This window comes from Poecilia reticulata, chromosome 9 (assembly GCF_904066995.2).
Source record: "Poecilia reticulata chromosome 9, P_reticulata-male-v2, whole genome shotgun sequence".
Taxonomy (NCBI): Eukaryota; Metazoa; Chordata; class Actinopteri; order Cyprinodontiformes; family Poeciliidae; genus Poecilia; species Poecilia reticulata.
The window spans coordinates 26,610,082-26,624,768 of record NC_088838.1 but is presented as its reverse complement, the minus strand read 5'-3'; the positions used below and the strand labels follow the sequence as shown (position 1 = coordinate 26,624,768).

At 37.4% G+C, this 14,687-nt stretch overlaps 1 protein-coding gene across 1 annotated transcript in view; it reads right to left on the bottom strand.

Moving 5' to 3' along the window:
* Window positions 1-14,687, bottom strand: part of tmem8b (transmembrane protein 8B) — a 52,163-nt gene that overhangs the window by 19,556 nt on the left and 17,920 nt on the right. Inside the window, exons 7-10 of the mRNA XM_008418052.3 lie at window positions 5,502-5,598; window positions 4,242-4,365; window positions 2,394-2,536; window positions 212-390 (exon numbers count right to left, since the gene is read on the bottom strand). Of these exons, the coding sequence (XP_008416274.1) occupies window positions 212-390; window positions 2,394-2,536; window positions 4,242-4,365; window positions 5,502-5,598 (543 nt within the window). The remainder of the gene's footprint in view (window positions 1-211; window positions 391-2,393; window positions 2,537-4,241; window positions 4,366-5,501; window positions 5,599-14,687) is intronic.

The window sequence follows — 14,687 nt, the reverse complement described above, 5'->3', positions numbered from 1 at the left end:
ATCCCTCCCTCAGTATTTTCATGTTTAACAATTATAAATAATGTTGGTAATCCTCACTAACCTAAAATAAGTAAAAGATCGGTTGGATTTTATGCCATACAACAAGCACAGAAAAAAAAAAGATGATATGCTTCTTTATATATTTTCCAAGTAAGCATATGGCATCAGCTGCACTTTCAGTCATCAGCTGAATCATTTAGAAGTGACTCACAGTGGAGAAAAACATGGTGAAGATGTAGACTGAAGCCTCCAGCAGGTAGTGGCTGCGAATGGCGATGGCCACAGGCGGGACGAACATCAGGTTGCTGAGACAGAGCAGGAGGGTGGAGAGGAGCTGGAAGCTGTAAGAATAGGCTTCGGAGTTGTCGGTGCAGCCCCAGCCATTCCAGCCTATTAGACAAACACACTGTCAGAGCTGTAGCCTGATGGAAGAAAGGAGAGATCTAAAGGAGCTTCTGTGACGTTAAGTTGTGTTAAACTCTGCATGAACTTTGGGAAAGTCTTCTTAAATCTTTTTGTGGATGGAAGATGGAAGAAATTTGAATGAGAGATGAAACAGGCCGTTCAAAATCTTTTCCTTTGAATTTTGTGCATTTCTTTAAGTGTATGAAAAATGCATGACTTGATAAGAGTCTCATCAACAGCAGCAGCAGCAGCTCTTTATCAGGAACATCAGAGTTGTGTGAAGCTGTTTATCTTCCACAATAGGGCCTCCTGGAGTGAACACCCTCCTATTCTCAACTATCTCTGCTTTGTTACAATACATCACCATCAAGGGGCCAAAAGAATCAGACAGTTTGGAAAACTATCTTTGTTTGGTTGTTTTTCTGTCTGATTTTAGGCCAAGACATAATGATTAAGAGTACGGTTTTTGGGTCAAATTATCACAAACTAAGCTCTGAATGTACACAGTATTGACCAATACGATGCCTAGCAAAACCATTCACATTCCTCAAACTCTTTCACATTGTCGCATTACAGTCACAGAGTTTGATATTACTGAGATAAACCAACCTGCTGGATTTAGGAAAATGATACATGGTTTTCAAGTTTGTTTTTGCAAATAAAAAAATTGTAGAAAAATATGCTGTGCATTTATATGCAAGTTCCCTTTGTCAACATTTCAGTCACATTTCATGGTCTTTTTATTTCCGCATGATGGATTGAAGAGTGCTTTGTAAAAGAACCAAGCCTGGATTGCAGTTTTATAACCTCCACCATGCTGCTGCTTGCTAAAGCCAGAGTTCATCACCCCAGCTATAACGTCCTTACAGTTTTCTGGAACAAACTTCCAGAAAACTACAAAACAGCTGAAACATCGAGTTCCTTTGAATCAAGGCTAAAAACACATTTGTTTAGAATTGCCTTTGGTTAATACAAAACGGAACATCGATTAACATACTTGATGTTTGATGATGGCATTTGACAAAATGAAATGTTTTTTGCTTGTTTCACAATTGGTGACTGTGTGATGTTTTAATGCAAAGCACTTTGAATTACCTCGTTGCTAAAGTGTGCTTTACAAATAAACTTGACCTGATTTAACTTCATTGGTTACTAATTCAGTTCACAAAAAAAATATTGTGATAATTATTCTGTCCATTTTGCCCAGCATCTAAGGTGCAACATGGAAAAGTTCAAGGTGTACGACACTTTTACAAGGCACTGTATTATTGAGGTTTTGCTGAGTTAAGACAGGCCAAGGGCAAGTGTTGATTGCTGTGGTTCCGGTAGGAAGCAGAGGCACACATGAAGTATGACAAAGGATTCAATAGAAGAGAAACTGGCTCGGATTAAACAAGATCAAAGGCAGGATTTTAAAAAAGCCTCTGAGGACAGGCTTTGTTTGGCTTCATAAGCTCATCTTTTATTGAAAAGCTGTTTGTAATTAAGAGTGTTTTATTGTCTCATCAACAGCTTATAGGAAGAGATTAATGCGAGGCTTCTTGGACAGTGGTACCTACCATGTAATTGCCATAATGTTTGTTCAATTCTGGAAAACGGCTTGCCCAAGCCCTTGTGGCTGACATTTCCATTTTCCGTCATCCTCCGTCATACATTTTACAATTAATCAGAAATTATTAGCAGCAGATATGACCTCTTTCTTTTTCTTTTATCTAAATTTGAATATCATTAATGGTCATGCATTCCCTTCTTATGTACCGCTAAATAAACAATGAGGGATTCTTGAAGACAGGCATTAATTGTTTTCTGCTGCCGACTTAGTCTGCCATTAAAATCAAATTGAAAAAAGACAATAGTAGATGACTTCATCTGAATTTAGCTCATAGTGGGAACAAAATCAAAGCAAGTAAAAAAAATCAATAAAGAGTTGTTCTAGTAAGTTGCAAATACACAGAGCTCTGCAGCAGCTCCTGCACATAAAGTGTTACCTGCTTTGCATTCACATGCAGCATAAAGGTAGTTGTTGGTTCGCAGGAGCTTGCACTGTCCATATGTCCCGCAGTCATTGATGCATGGAGTAAGGTATGCACGCATATAAACCTCTGCAGTTACATTGGTGCATGCTTCAAACCTGAGGAAAAAAAGACAAGCAGGCAAAGGAGAAATAGAACTGAAATTTGAGTTGGCAATGTTTTTTTTTCTATCTTTTTCAATAAGTACCATTAAGGGTCTTTTATTTTGTATGTGCTTTATTTTATTAGCTGTTATCTTGCAAGGCTAAACAAAATCCATTTCATTCTTTTTTTTTCTTAGTACTGCAGAAAATGTGTGTGATTTCGTGATACTCTTCAAATGCCAACTAACTGCTTACAGATATGCTTCTGTCTGTTCACAACAGCTTTAACTGATCCCTTTTTTGATTTGTGCTTTCAACATATAAAAATCATCACGAGTACGAGCCAAACACACTGCCACTTTTCAGCTGAAGCGAGCCTGGACTAATTTAGCGTGTGAAATGTAACACACCGTTATGTGAATGCCATCACCATTTCCAAACCTCAGTTAGGCTCTCAAATGAAGATAAGTACAGGTCCCACACCATCTGTTATCTGTAATGCAAATTCAACTGGAACTCCCAAGAGATCCTGCAAAACCTAATATTTAATTCAATTCCTTTCAGATTTTTTGAATCATTAAAGATTCGGCAAAATTGCTCAATCTGCTCAACAATACAAAATGTGCAAAAATTGTTTTGTTGAATAACTTTATAGCATTATTTCTTTTTACATCTTCTTTCCGCAACGTCTCTCACGCATACTTAAAATAAACCCTCTATGAAAAAATTTGTGTACTTATTGAATTCATCTGCAGAGCACAAACAGTTGGAGAGAACATTTGATATCATAAGATATAATCTAGTCCACAAACAATATGAGCTGTGCCCTTTACAGAAAGCACAACATGCTGACAGTTTGGTTCTGCTTGATGTGCTATTGCTGGTAAAGATCCAGTATGAACCTTTCATACTGTAATGGCATTAAAATAATCACAGCTCACCTTTAACATTTTAGAGATGATACGAAATGCATGCATGACTGAATCATCATACTTACCTTACATTTATTAATGTACAACACAGACATACTCTTCCATGTCATGTCCATCTAAAGGCCAAATTGTGCTGCCAGATGACAGATGGGAGAAAAGCGTGTTCCCCAAATCACTGGGCTAAATTATTAAATTTGGTAAACAAAGTAGCGACTGTTTGAAGATGTGCTATAAAAATACTTTACATCCTGTGTTGTGATTGTCTTCCTTCAGAACAGAGCAAACAATGTCTCACCAAGGTTGCTGTGGGGCGTTGGGACTGAGGCTGTGAACTGATTATGAGAACATCAAGAATTTATGAGCAACAGTCAACCAGCTCATTTCAGTGAATTTTTGCTTGTAAATCCTTTTTTTTTTTCCTTTCTGGGTAAATACTCCAGAGAGTACACTTTATAGACTTTTTTCCACTTTAAAGGCCCAGTTAGATATTTTGGGAAATGTGTTTATTCACCTTCCTGCTGAGAGCTGGAACAGATGACAGATACCTCGCTCCTGTGTTGTCAGAGGGATTCTGATATACACAGAGCAGTTCAGGCCTGTTATTCTTGTCTTTTGCTAAGTTCAAGTGGAATAGCTGTCAAAAACCTTAAGACCATAAATATAAAAATGCTATCATATGTCTTATATTATGTCTGTGTCAAGAAAGCAAATATGCACATACACATTTGTAAAGATGTGATTTCTTTGCAGCTGAATTCAATTTCTCTGAGACACCATAGTAATCTTACCCGTGTTCAGTGGCACATAAGGAGCGCAGACTGAGGTACCAGGTTCCTGTTTGTGGGTAGGGAATTCTCAGTTTGGTAATATTAGAGGACACGTTGGCAGAGAGGAAAAACCCAGCAACTGATTCTGATTGAAAAAAAGAGAACACCAATAAAACTCTATAAACTTGTTGAGTTACATAAACACAGAAAATTAAAACAAATAACTTACTGTTTCAATTTAAATTAAAAAATTCAGATGTTTTTGCTTAAGTTTCCAGGTATTCAAGTTTTGTTAATCTTTGATGAAGGATGAATAAATGATCAGAATGGTGAAAAAAGTAATGAATGTACAAATTGACAGATGAATCATTTGAAGATATGAAAGATTTGTTCCAACTTCTATTCTTTACGCATCTATGCCTGGAAACTGTGAAGGAATCAGAATTGGATGAGTTAGATTTTTTTACTGACAAGGTCAAATAAATCCTTATAATCTGCATTCATTTTTAAGATAAAAATGACATATTGAAATGAATTCAATTAGCCAAAATTCAAAACTAAACATAGAATCCATATCACACCATCCCGCATCAAGCAGATGAATACATGTAACTTTTTCTCCACAATGACAAAAAACACTGATAGTGGCCTCAAAAACATTTAAACAATGAAACTAAACTATTGCACTTAATTGTGCGTTCAGCTGTGGCCTGAATGCACAGTCTCACAACTTTGTCTTATTCCTCATGAAGCTGAATTGCACACAGAAGCTGCTCTCATAAAATGTTGGATTTTTTTGCTGCAGACAGATGACTTTGGTGTTGACTCAGTGTTCTGCTGCCACACTAAACACTGGAATTACAAAAACAGTCCAGTCAAAGTTCTTAAATCTGGGAAAATTTCTCCAATTGGGGATAATAAATCGACAAGACTCTTTGCACGAGGGGCTTCCGGATCCTTCATGCACTCACTGCAGCAGGCGGAAATCCCACAGCTTGTGCTCCTTCTGCACCAGTGGTTCAGCTGGTCAACCACGGGTGCTTAAGATGCTCTTACTAGAATCTATTTTGATAGTTGCCTCTGCAATCTACTCTATGTCTGCATGTCTAAACATGGTGGTCAGACGGGTGAATTGTAGTCTGTGAAAATAACAGATGGTGTTCAGATTTTTCCACCGTTTTAAAAATCCAGTCAAAGATGGAAAATATTTGGTTATTGCGACCTCTGGTAGGAACCCAAAATATTCCACATTTATTTTTGTCACAGGGTAATCCAACGTACCTGAATCACATTTTAGCGATGAATTTTCTCTCAAGAAGAGAGGCATTCCGTGATTAAGGCAGCCGAACACAGTCAGATTTGCTCCTTTCAGCGTCGACTGCAGGGAGAAGAAACAGAAGAAAATGCCAATCATCCATACGACCATCAACCATCTGCCGTCGTCTTGGCGGTGAGCTCATGCTGTTCATGATTACCTTAGGCCTCTGCGCCCCTCAGCCATGAAAGAATATACTTTAAAACTAACAAATCAAGTGAAACCGCTCAACGTTTGTCTGCCAGAGGCACCTAGATGAAGATGTTGGCAGTTTATCTCCTCGCAGCATCAATTATACAATAACATGCTCATGCATTAAAAGGAAATTCAGAAGAATTATTCAAGTGTTGGAAGCTGCATATGTCGATATAACATAGCTCATGCGGTAGAAACAGAAACGGAGGCAATCAGATTTAGTGTCGGTATAGAAACAACAGGACAAAAAGCAGTAATAAAATAAATGTATTCATAAATTATCACAGGGTATTCAAGCACTTTATCTGACAGACACTTTACAAGTTGTCTTGTCCTTTCCTGTGAATAAAGCAATGAAGTGGTTTATAGCTAATATAAAATCTGTCCAACTAAATTATTGTAGTGGGTAAACACCCTCAAAAACAGTAAATGTCATTTTGTCTGAGATAAAAAAAAAAGGAAATCACAGAACAATTCTCCAACTATTAAATGCATTTACTTGTGCCAAAGGGAATGGGGAGATCTTAAGGCAATTATTTCTAGGATTTATAAGATTTCTCTCACCTCCACAGAACAGAAAATAAGCATAGTGTATATGGAAGGAGTTGGGAATGTTCTTGATTAATGCAATGACAAACACTTTGCCAGGTGCTGAGATTTCAGGCTTCCTAAACTCACCATCTGGTCTGTACTCTCTTGATGGTTAAACTAAATCAAGTCCACTGGCATTTTAAGACGATTCTTCCCCCTATGCTTCATTGCAACTCTTCCCTAAAATCTGAAGATGAAGAATTAAGTAAGAAACACTCAAGTGAAAACTGAAAGCGTCTGCCAGACACTGGTCAAGAGGAAGCAAAGGGGTCATGGTTTCTTAACTTTTGATACGTAAATATAGCGTAATATATTTGGTTTGTGCCGCTGTGAATTTCTGCCATCCACTCAGATTCTTCATAGCAGAAAGAATTAGAGTCAATTCCTTTAAGTCAAATGTTATATCTCTCAACCAGCAAAAGGTGGACTGCTTCCTGCAGGCATGAGGTCAATCAGTGCCTAAGGAGGCATAATTTGAAATATGCCCTATGTTGTTCATGAGTAATGATATAGTGAAGCAGGGATTGGGGCCTTAGCTGCATTGATGTATCTGCTGCTCTGATCCATCACAGTGAAGAAGGAGTTGAGATGATAAGCAAAGTCCTTGATTTACTGGTTAATCTACGTTCTGACCTATGGTTGTGATAAATGGACAAATGACTGAAAGAACAAGATTCCATATACAAGCAGTCGACAGCCCCTCTCCTCATCCCTGAGGGAGAACCCAGCCAGGGATACAGAGGAAGTGTTCAGTTGCTCATCACCAGGTTGTCATTCTTGTTGTCCTTTCGAGTTTTTTCAGGCAGGTCCCGTTAGGGGGGAAAACTCAGCGGAAAACCAAAAAACTCATTGGAGGGACTATAAATCTTTTCTGGAACGCTCATGGATCCATTGCCGTAGCAATTCTCAGATATAGGGATGGTTGGATGGATTTTACATGGCAGACATGAACTGTCATGATCTCTTGTAGATCAATTCTGCTTATGCTGCGTCAGCCAGAAAAGCCACGATAAAGGCCCGGTACAAATTAAAATGGGTATTCTGCTCATTCCCTCCGGCCCTTTCTCTTTTTTTTGTATAAACTGACTGATTTAAGAAAACTGACTGATTTAAGAAAAAAAAAAACTACAGCACTGGACTGATGGAGGTATGGACAGACCAAGTATCAGACTGACAGGTGGGAAGATAGGTAGACAAATAGATATATGGATGAAAAACAGATTGGTGGATAAACGGATGGCTGGATGGATGAATGGATGGGTGGACAAACAGATGGATGAATAGATGATGACTTACTGAGGATTCAGATGTATAATATCTCCCACTGAATAAAGCCTATCCAAATGAAGATGCGACACCAAATATGGAATTTCACAGATGCATGGAAGCTACAGTCAAGCATAAAAATTAAGTCTGTTGATTTTATTTCATTTTCCAAGAAACTGCACCTACATCCATCCCCGTCACACCTCACAGAAAGCATTCAGCTTAAAGGAGTCAGAATGTCTCAGGGCTGATCTACTGCTGAACTCTACTATCTTTACAGGAGATCATGTGTTGGGCAATCCCTTCTCTTCACTTGTCGTAAACATCCTGGTTCACCGGTAAACACTGGGAATTAAGGAAGTGAGATTATCTCAAGATACACATGATTATTTTGCGCATTTCATCTTTCGCAGATTTATTATCTGAACTCCCTCGGCGCGGGTGAAACCAGGAAACCGTTTTGCTCTGAAACTCTGCTCTGCAGATCTGTGTGGTGCCTAAATTAAGATTTTTACGATAACTTCCGAGGCTCCGTTTGTCTTCTAGGTTTATCTACCTTCGGCACTCCATATCTGTACTATCCAGATACAAAGGCCAGCTCTTTTAAGGGGATTTAACACATCTCATAAATAGCTTTGCCTCCAGGTCATTATGTGATTTGCTTTTAATTAACCATAATTTCTGGTTCTGGTTTAAACCCCGTTATAGATTCATGTTTGTAATTTTATTGCTATTTGCTTATTTATTTTTTTGCTTATACTATTATTTATGTCCCGTGCATGTAAAGCACTTTGTAGCATTGTTGTAAAACATAGCCACATCAATCACATTTAACAATGTGATTTATATGCTGGATCCATTATGCATCAGTTAGTTATGATGGCTGAATGTGAGTGGCAGAGGCATAATTCAGTTTGGAGTGCCATCTACCAACAAATTACTAATCAAGGTTTCAGGACGAGGGGGAAAAAAACGAAAAGAAATTTCATGAATAAAGCAAGAGAAGAAGAACTTTTAATGCATAAATAGGAGAAGGAAATCATGCAGTTTTGCTTTTAAAAAATTCAACTGACCACAACCACAAAGTTGAAATGCATCATCTGTTCAGCATATATTCAGCATAGCGGTTTATGTCCACAGCTAAACAAAAAAGCCAGCCCTCTTGACTTTCACCAAAATAAAATCCAATTCTCGTAAGAAGTCAGCTAATTAATAGAGTCAACGTGCTTTAAAAAAACATAGTCTGAATATGTAAAGAGTATGGGCACCACTCCAAACCAAGGAAAATATGTTAATGTTGGCGAAGACTTGAGAGTGAGGTGGATGTTCACTTTCCAGCAAAACAATATCTCCAAACACAGAGTTGAAAATGGAACAGTTTAGACCAAACTATATTTGAGTTAGGATGGCTTAGTTAAAGTACGGACCAATATCTAAATAAGAATATGTGGCAAAACTGTCTACAGAAACACACTTTTTTTTTTTGCAAAAAAAGATTGAGTAAAATGTTTACCTCTATTAGCAGCAAAATGTGTTTTTATCTTCCTTTATTTGCTGAATGTAAAAGCATGCCACTTCAGTTTTTAATTTAAGCAAAAAAAAAAAAAGTTAAAAGCTTGTAATAATCTCCTTCTGCTTCAAAATTATTTGCCACTTAATTTCTCTTTATCACATTACATCCAATTAAAATACAATGACAATGTCGAAATGTTTTAATGATATGAATATTTTTGTAAGGCATTGCACGTGATTAAAAACTGAGCATTTTGATGTTGCTTAGTAACAGTAACACATTCCAGGCTTTTGATTATACATTTCCATCTGAAAAAAGAATAAAGTAATGGATGAAAAGCTTTCTAATTTTTACTTGATTTTCTTTTGTTTTATTCACATATTAAATAAATGAAAATTATCAAACCAAACCCAAAACAAGTTTTTCAAAGCAATTTTTAATCAAATAAAACTAAAAAACATACTTGAAACTGTTCAGGCATACGACTTCCACCTCTGACGCGCACCACATCTGTTCTTATGCAGCTTTTACACTTGACTGCAATCACTTGTGAATTCTTTTATTCACTGGACATAATTAAGAAAGCGTAAGACAGCCTGTCTAAGGTCTCACTGGGGATGGTGTGTGTGTGTGTGTGAGAGATAAAATCAAGTCAATATGGTAAGAAAAATCTCCAACAAGTTGTTTAATAGGACTTTGTCAAAGCACCGACTATGCCAGAGCAACCTGACCTCAAACACTTTGAAAAGGAAAGATCCTTGACTAAAACATTATTAGAGTAATTTGCTGATCTGATTCCCACACATATACACTTGAGTGACACTGCTCCTTCAGTTCATATGTTTAATTTAATGGCAGCCCAACTTTTGCAGGTAAGAGTTTGTGAAATTTCCTCAAGGTTTAGGAGTCTAATTATGGGAATGTTTGATCATACTTCCAGGAGTGCATTTGCAAGGTCACACACTGATGTTGGACTAGAAAGCCTGGCTTCAAGTCTCCACTCTAATCCATCCCAAAGTTATTCAGGACTGTTGAGGGTTGATGTCTGGACTGTGCAGGCCAGTCAAATTCCTCCACAGAAACCAATTCATTAATGTCTTCATGGACTTTATTTTGTTCACTGGTACACCTTCATTATCAAAGAGAGATAATTATTTTTTCCCACAAAGCTGGGAAAATAAATTCATACACTTATGTCCTGGTGTGCTGAACCCAATTTCCTAAAAAACTTCTCCACGCCTTAATTTCCTCTGAGCCAATCTTTAGACTTGATACGATGTAATCAGGTACGTTTTGTTCTCCTGCCAAACCCTGTCTCATCAACTGAACTGCCAGATAGCGAGGCATGATTCGTCATATCACAGGTGTCTACTCTGCTACAGTGGAGGCATGACTTCTACCACTGTATCTGCAGCTTTGTACTACACTTGGTGATGTGAGCTTTGGATGCAGCTGATCAGGCATGAAAACTCATTTCATGAAGCTCACACACTCTTCAGCTAATCTGAAGGCCATGAAGTTTTAAGATCTTTATCTCTGCAGACAGTATACAACCTCTCTGGACCCTGCACCTCAGCCTCCACTGACCCCACTCTGTGATTAAATGTGGCCCATCACTGAAGCAGCTTCTGCTGCTTCAACTTCCTTCCACTTTGTTTTAATATAAACAATTGACTGAGGAATATTTATTCACAAGTGAGCTTATCGCACATCCTTTAACTTCATATTGTTAAAATTCACCTAACGACTGCAAACAACCCAGTCTTTCACACTTCCTAAAGTTTGGGCTAAAAGGTAAACTTTTGATGAGATCCAAGAAAAGCAGACGTGATGTTTCTTTATAGAGGTGGGTGACCCTCATAGAAGGACAATCATCAATGCAGTTCTCCCTCAGTCACGCTTTTACTGTAGAGAGGCCAAAGAGAAGCTATTACTCACTATAAGGTACATGTCAGTCCCCTGGGAAAAATTCACTGTTCGAATAATAAAGTGTAGATAAATTATTTTTTATTATGCCATAAGGAAAACTGTCAGGAAACTGGATAAAACAGAGATTAAACCATCATGCTACAATTCCCATTAGTGTGTGTGCAGATGAAACCATGCAGAGCAGTTCACCTCACTTTCCTGAAAAAGATAAAAAAATTGCATCATTTTAGATTTTACTGTTATTCTCAGGAAACTGACGTCCAACCAGGATACACAAGCTAAGAATGTCAGGATGATTATCATATTGCAACAAACGATTCAATAAGGTTGAAGCCCGTAATTTGAAAGACCCATTATTTTTTATTTTTCAGCGATTCAGGAAGCCTCAATTTGCTACTTGACCTTTGATTATCTTGTTAATGATCCAATTTAAACCAAACTGCAAGACTCACCTTAAATTTTACTCTGGAAATTTTATGATTCATGTTTATGGCACTTTTGTTTATGTGTAATTTCTTGCATTTTTAGAACTTTTCTTTGAATCTCTTGTGCTATACTTCTTCATTTGCCAACTCATTTTAAGACCATTGTTGTGGTCTCCAAGCCCAGCTTGGGAAAAACATCTAAAGGACAATAATGTAGTCTAAAATAAATGCTCTCAGTACGCTGCCTTTAATTTCCCCCTCTGCACTGCCCTACCAAAAGAGTCATTTTAAGAACACATCAAAAGAGATTAAATCAATAACCTGACACCCGAGGAATCAGTGGAGATAAGAGTCATACACATCCCTTAGGCTCTATGGGACAGAGGTGAATTTAAATTACACAAACGCTTCAGCTCTTGTCCTCAAAAATCTTGCAAATCTGCTAAAGTCAACCACCAGCAGCTGCTGACTAAACTCTGAATTTGTGAAGAGCAAGAGACAGATCATCGCCAATGGGGAGAAATCTGTTCATAGATTACATACGATGACACTGCCTCTGAAAAATACTTATTACAGTTTTGAAAACTATCACACCAAACAGGTTGCATCACAACACTCCGCCCCTGTGACTTCTGCAGAAGTAAAATCTGTCTACTAACTCAAGCCTAAGTCGAGGTCTGCTCTATCCCTTAGTTCTTTGCGTGACAGGAATGCACCAAAACTGCTTATCCAAAGTCAAAATAGCACACAAAATGCTCTCAAGGCAGGAAAAGCATAATTATGGTTCTGTACAAAAATATAAATTCCTACTTTTTAATATTCTGCTTCTAAAGAAATAGATTTTGCTTATATCTTTTTACTTTTAAAGGTGACCTATTATGCTTCCTTGAACAGGTTACGATAAGTCCATGGGTTATATACAAAACATGTTCATTACATTTTTTTGTTTATGCAGAAAATCATTGTTAGATAATGGGATTTTAGTCTGCTCTGTTCTCAGCTCCTTTCAGAATGAGATGTTTTGGGGCCTCTTGTCACTCAAGATAATCTGCTGCTGGCCACGCCCCAAACTCAACATTTACACTCCCACATAAAAATGGCTAGAATATGCACGAATATACAACCGTGCAAGTTTGAAAAGCAGAATTGGAGCCTCCAGTATAACCAACAAGAATGTAGCAAATTAAGTGTTTCAATATGCTAAATAAACTAGAAGTCTGAAACACAAGAAATACTTTTAGCATTAGGAAAGTCAATCTCAAAGAGTCATTAGCTGAAAATGAAAATTTTAAAAAAGAAATAATAATAATAATAATAATAATAATAATAATAATAATAATAATAATAATAAAAGATCAACTGAAACATGTTGCATCATTCAGGTGCTGTCAGGTTTTCGCAGTGAAATTTGAAGAAAAACATGCCATAACAACTTTTCATGAAGTTAAATATGAAAAATGTATAATGAATAAATCATATGCATAGCCATAGAAACACGATTGATTTAACAAGAAAAACAAAAAGCCTAGTCTACAAGTTGATCTCCCTGGAAATGACTAAATCAACCTCAGTCTCTGAAGAAACAATTTAATGACTGTCAATTATTTCTATTTCCTCATAAGCTTTCTGTTTGTGTTTGTATCCGACATTTTGGGAAATAGTCCTGTTTACCTTCTTGGCAGGGGTTAGACTAAAAGATCGATTATCAATTTCATCTCTGTGTGTGTAGTGGAGATGAAGGATGTGTTTAGCCTTGCCTATCGCAAATTCTGACAGCAGAGAGGAGCAGCATGGAGGCTGCAGTGGCATTTCAACAACTTCAAACCTGCCATGTACACATGCTAAACTGCTTGGAATTGTTTTCACTCAACAAAATTATTCCTTTCACTTCTGATTTTATTTTTAAGCGGATGGTCATTATGCCTAACAGATCTTCAGGCGACAAGTTTATTGTATGCTTTTTAGGCTAAAAAATGTCCTTGAACAATACATTTTCTGCATGCACAGATGTGAATCTGATAGCAGTCAAACTCCTGGGAGGGAAGCAAAAAGAAGGATATTTTCTGAAATGTCAGGACATTCCTTTGAACCAAACAATCTAAAAGATTTCCGTTTCATGCCTAATCCTCTGCGTATTTCAATACTTGCTGGCTTGATCTCTATTATGAATGAAAAGTTTAAAACTATCTGGCAGCTTTTTAGATTCCCTGCAGATCTTCAGAGGCACTGCAGGTGCATTCTAATGCCTCCCCTATCTGACAGATGGATTTTTGCATTTTGTTTGGTCTCATTTAGAGACATATGTCACAGCTCTGACACTGGGGTGTTTTTTTGTGTGACCTTTTTCTATTCCCACACCAAGTCTGTCTTTTACACGTGCATCCAGGCATCTCAAGTGCAAAGAGGTCAACTCACAGAAATGTGGCTCACTTCTTTTTGGCTTGGATTTGTATAGCACTTTATCAAGTCGAAAGAATCTAAAGTGCTTTACACTACAATTGGTCATTCACCGATTAATAGACACATTCACACATGGATGGTGGTAACCTACATGCTAGCCACAGCTGCCCTGAGGCAGGCTTGCAGAAGTGATGACTGATTGTGTGTGCAGTCTCACACCATCTTCACAGCTGCGGTACATATGGTACTAGAGTTACTCAACACCAACAGAGTTTGCAGGGAAACTGCAAATTATGTACAAATAATTAATGTACGCATCAGAAACATGATAATATTAATTTATCCACATACATGCAATTAATACTTGCACATGTATACACTTCAATAAATGTACATTTCTAAAAATGTATCTATAAGAGATAGATTTTTCTGTATATCTTATAGGCTGCAGTTTCAGAACATTCTAGCAAGCCCCTAAAAATGCCTCTGCATCCAGCACTGGTGGAAATGTTCTTTCCCCATCACATGTCTGCATTTATTCACTATAAGAGTGTTTTATTTACAACAATGACACTTTCTTAATATTTATGAATTTTTATGTAAAAGCAACCCGGTTTATATTTCATGAGGTCCCACTTCCGTCATCTAAACATTATTTTTTTATCAGGCAGAAAGGAGAATCACAGATCATACTTTTTTATTTTTTCTGAATATTTAAATGAGGTGTGCCAAAGAAAGTGGCTGGCATGTCTCCATGTGTGCTCAGTTTCTCTGTTGATTGGAATGGAAGAAGAAAATGTGCTTGAATCCATTAGTACACACAATTTCATACA